This window comes from Polyodon spathula, chromosome 2 (assembly GCF_017654505.1).
Source record: "Polyodon spathula isolate WHYD16114869_AA chromosome 2, ASM1765450v1, whole genome shotgun sequence".
Classification (NCBI taxonomy): domain Eukaryota; kingdom Metazoa; phylum Chordata; class Actinopteri; order Acipenseriformes; family Polyodontidae; genus Polyodon; species Polyodon spathula.
The window spans coordinates 11365530-11370551 of NC_054535.1; the positions used below are offsets into that span (position 1 = coordinate 11365530).

The window sequence follows — 5022 nt, forward strand, 5'->3', positions numbered from 1 at the left end:
GATCTGTTGCTGTAAAGTATATATAAGAATGTGTTAATGTTAATTCTAAGAACCTCCTTAATTGTAATTTGCTATTGGCCATTCCTGACAGCTCGCAGAACCCTACAGGCTAATGCCTGATCTGTGTGTTCCTGCCCTCTCGGTGCTGATTGGACAGCGTCCTCCTGTCGCCTGCCTTATTAGCAGGTTCTTGCTACTGTGTTGATAAACGTGACAATGTTCTGAAAGCTGAAGGACCTTGCTTTATGTTAAGTCCTGTTGTACCGTGTTAAACTTTTCCTGTTGACCGCTGTGATCAGAAGGGATTGGCTTTGTATGGTCTCATGTTGACATGACTTCATTAACGATCGGCTTAAAAACTGAAGAGGCTTCACGTGTTGTTTTGAACAGAAGTGAAATGCAAACTAACCTGAAAATGGCAGGCGGCGAGGAGATGGAGAAGCCAAAAGTTGCTATACTTCCATTTAGTGTTGAAGCTTTGATGGCAGATAAAAAACCTACCAGAGAAGTATCGAGTTCCGAAGTGACAGCTATTGCAGGAGCGTCGCATACGTGCAGTCCCAGAATGGGTGCGCTAAGTGGCCCAGAGATCAACTCTCCATTCTCGGTAGCAGGACTAATCAAAATGCCAGAGGATGCAATTGTCAAATCTGAGAGCCCCGACAGGCAAGAACACAATTCATGGATACAAAGTTCCAGGTTCTCACCTCCTCCGCCAAGTAAGTTTTTTTTTTTTTTTAAATCTGGTATTCAGGACTATGTTATTGCATAGTTAAACATCCTTGATTTAGCAGAATTTTTTTGTGTGTCGTATTATAGGATGTATACTTGAGTTGACTAAAACTTCCACAATAAATTATATATCCCATTGTTTTAGATCGGCAAATTTTGCTTGCCGCTAATGTTTGATTTTCACTTACATTAAAACGTATGCACACCTGTGGAGTCTAAAGACTGTTTTTGTTTTAACATGAAATGGTTTCATTAGTGTAATTGTTTTGTTCATATTCGAAAAATGATGCCCTCAAAAATGAGATATTACACGAGTTTTTGTATGGCGCTTTCAAAGTCGACTTACATTCATTTTTGATTATGTAATATTTCGAAGTATATTGTATTAAAACACCACCAATCGTATGTACTCTGTTTTTTGTAAAATCAAAAAGACGCCCTGTCTTCTTTTTTTAGCTTTAACAATTGCCTAGGTACAATTTAGTCACCATTGTGGACGATTGCAAATGAATTTGACACTAGGTTGTTTAAATAAGTTCATTAGAAAGTAATGATGTGTCTATATTAAATTATCTTTGTGGTTTAAGCTTATACGGGAAAACTAATGGCTTATTTTTATATTACTATTTCAGGACACCTGAGTCCCCCTGCTTGTCCCCTGAGAAAGCACAAAACCAACAGGAAACCCCGGACTCCCTTTACCACTTCTCAGCTGTTGGCCTTGGAGAGGAAATTCCGTCAGAAACAGTACCTGTCAATCGCGGAGCGAGCAGAATTCTCCAACTCTCTAAATCTGACGGAAACACAGGTTAAAATCTGGTTCCAAAACCGGAGAGCGAAAGCAAAGAGATTGCAAGAAGCCGAGCTAGAGAAATTGAAAATGGCAGCCAAACCTATGTTGCCGCCCGCTTTTGGGATTTCCTTTCCACTTGGTGGACAGGTCCCTGCGACCTCGCTTTACGGAGCACCACATCCCTTCCACAGACAATCACTGCCCATGTCACCCGTTGGACTTTATGCCGCTCATGTTGGATACAGCATGTATCACCTGGCCTGACACGGTCCTTCCTTCAGTGACTTTGAAATACCTCCAAAATCATATGTTCTCAAACGTTTCAAGTCGAGTGACAGATAAAAAATATTACCATTTCAAAAGCTTTATTTTCAACCTGAAATGCATGTTCTCTTTTCTGTGAGAAAGACGTTATATAACGGAAAAAAAACACCTAGTACATAATTGGTTACCGGTACCTTGGTTTTGAAAGGGCAATACTTACTGCTACAGTTATTGAAAAATCACTTACTTATTCCGGCACTTTTAGTAAATAAATATGTTCCAAATAACCTTTAGAGTTTGTCAGTTTGGAAGTTGGGTGGTACCACAAAGAGGAGCCACGCTTAATACCAATGGCAACTTATTCTTTAAGTGTAGTTTAGGAATGATTTTGGCATCCAAACAAATCCATCAGAAACAAACTGGTTTGGCATTTATGGAATATCATTATTAGTATATATATATATATATATATATATATATAATATATATATATATATATATATATATATATATATATATATATATATATATGTGTGTGTGTGTGAAATTATTATATTTGAACGAAAGTGGGAAGACCCTCTGAATGAAAACTTTGATACTCGTTAAATAGTTTCAGTAAAACGCAAGTTCTGATTGGTCTCCATGAGCAGTTTACCGTAAGTAAAATTAACTGTCATTCGTAACAGACCAGCATGTCTGTTTTGTATGTTTTGCAATGTTCCCTTTGGAAGGGATGTGTGTACAATGTAATATAATGTATATTTGAAATTTTATTATCATTTATTTTATGACTATATTTGTTAAATAAATAAATTAACAATAAAAACGATGTTTATTCATGATCCTTAACATATAGTCATTATTGATCCAATTTGATCACCTAGGGGAAACCCTTTACTACATTTCTATACTACAACAATCCACACTATATATCTTCAAGTATTTGTATATTACTGACAGTAATTAGTTTATTGAGCTATTTTTAAGGAACATTTAAGCCTACATTTTGTTTTTTTTTTAATGTCGTTTAATATAAACATAATGATGACGACTGCTTTTTTGAAAGTTGATATCGGTTAGAGTAATAACATACAGAACTACGCTGGACTAACATGTCAACTAATACCTCTTTATGTAATGTTGCTAGCATAGGGTCCTGTTATGTGTTTTATTTGCAGGAAACTTATTATTTTAAGGTTTGCATTTACCCAGAAATCATAAAATAATATATTTTTATTACAAAAAGCTGACATAATTCATATGATTTTGAGTTTGTGCCTATTAAACGAGTGTATATCACTGGCCAGATATCTCCATCTATATTAACATTAAAATATACATCTTTTTGTTAAATATTGAAGATTAATAAACGTGAACTCTAATTTTGGAGTATTAAACAACAACAACAATGCAATTCAATTGGTCGGGTATGCCCTGCAAGCAACGTAAGGCTGAATGGGAATTTAAACGTTGTAAACGACGCCCTTGCAGTTATTAATTGTAATGGGCAGGTGTTACACTGTGTATTTACACTGTCATTTCCCATTTGACAGAACATAACTGAAGTATTTCCACAGCTGGTACCTATTGCTTTGAAGAAACCTTCACGTATTTTGTCTTGGCGCCTGTCAAGTTCTTGGGGAGCAAAATTCACAAACTTCAAGCAGTTCTGGACCTTAATATAGTTCAGTTTGATTGAGGTCTGGGGAGGCTTACTATTATTAACTTTAAGGCAGTGGGTAACAGACCTATGGAAATTTCATAGTTTAATCTCTAACGTTATACTAAGCTATACACATTGACGAAACGAGTAGGGCTATTAACGTTATTCATTTACCACAATGTTCAAACAGACATACATGTCTATGTATGTTATGCATTTCGTATCTACTTTGGAGCTTCGTGTAACTGGTTAAGGTTTTGTATAAATTATTTAAAATACATAATCGGTGCCGCTTACACGTGAAAGCTTTTTATAACCACAAGCAAAATAATTACAAAGGATTTTGTATCTACTCGCTTTTTAAATACTTTAAGATATTTAATTTCAAGCAATTTAAAACGTTTAGTTTGAGGCGAAGTTGGAGAAAAGTAATTGCTGTAATGAGCAAAGGCAATCTTCTGCAGACGCGCTGTGGCTCCAGTTAGACTGTAGCTGGGGGCAACGTTGCACTTGTATCAGGCCTAAAACGTCAATGATGGTTTCAATACTCAATTAACGACTTACAGCCTAGCCTCATTCTCTCTTTCTTTTTTCCATTTTAGTTACATATTAAGGCACGAATAGTCGATGGAGAGGCAAGCACGTCGTTCACATGGACATCAATGTGCACGTCTTGATGTTCCCCATAGGCTATTGCTCTGAAGTGAAAACAGTGACCACGTATGCAATCTTAGCAGACACCATTATATTTTCAACGATAATAGTCTCCTTATCGGTGCACACTCGTTGTCATTGAGTGGGATTTGTTTGTACAGTAGCGCGTAAATCTTAATAATCTTGCTAACTATGTTTGCCTTGTTTGATTTCCTGATATTGGAATTAAACATGATCAATCACTGACTGGCAGATGTCAAAAGAAGAGACAGCAATGCAATTACTTTGCTCTGGGCACCAGTGTATCCTCCCTCTGGGCTGGAGTCTTTCATTGCTCAATTACACACAGATGAGAACAATTAATAAATAAGTAATGGTAATAAATTGAGAATCACACGGATGAACGCTCAGTCTGAACAGGAAAAGTTCGCACAAAAGAACATAAAGGATTTGTCGGCTCTTTTCAAGAGGGTGGCCTTTTCTTTTTCTTGCCCAAGGCTTAAGAGCAAACAAAACTCACTTTTGTTTTTAACATCTTAAAGATCACAACGGGTAGTTAGAAGGGAGAATCACTGTTTTCTTTTTAACTTATGACTGATAACGCCTGCGTGTAACCCAATGGAAGGCGATAGTTAAATCAAAGCATTAGATATCGCATCTCAGCTCTGAAATCTCTTAGCTCTTCTGAATGGCATCCTCGCTAAAGCCTTTCTTTCTTAAGAGGTATTGATCTTTCAAGTGTTAAAACTACATAAAAATAATTTTAAAAAAAAACTGAACAATCCCGATCTGGGTTTATTTAAATACAAAATGTTTCATAGGCTAATCTTACGCTGCAGATTTAACATTTAGGATACAGCTATACTATTTGAAAATACGCTTTAAATACACACACACACACACACACACACACACA

At 36.3% G+C, this 5022-nt stretch overlaps 1 protein-coding gene across 1 annotated transcript; it reads left to right on the forward strand.

Moving 5' to 3' along the window:
- The first annotated feature begins 206 nt into the window (after nt 1-206).
- On the forward strand, nt 207-2208 carry msx1a (muscle segment homeobox 1a). The gene is made up of 2 exons (XM_041276358.1): nt 207-719; nt 1365-2208. The coding sequence occupies exons 1-2, from the start codon at nt 332-334 to the stop codon at nt 1787-1789; spliced, it is 813 nt and encodes a 270-aa protein (XP_041132292.1). The 5' UTR covers nt 207-331; the 3' UTR covers nt 1790-2208.
- Nucleotides 2209-5022: the final 2814 nt, after the last annotated feature.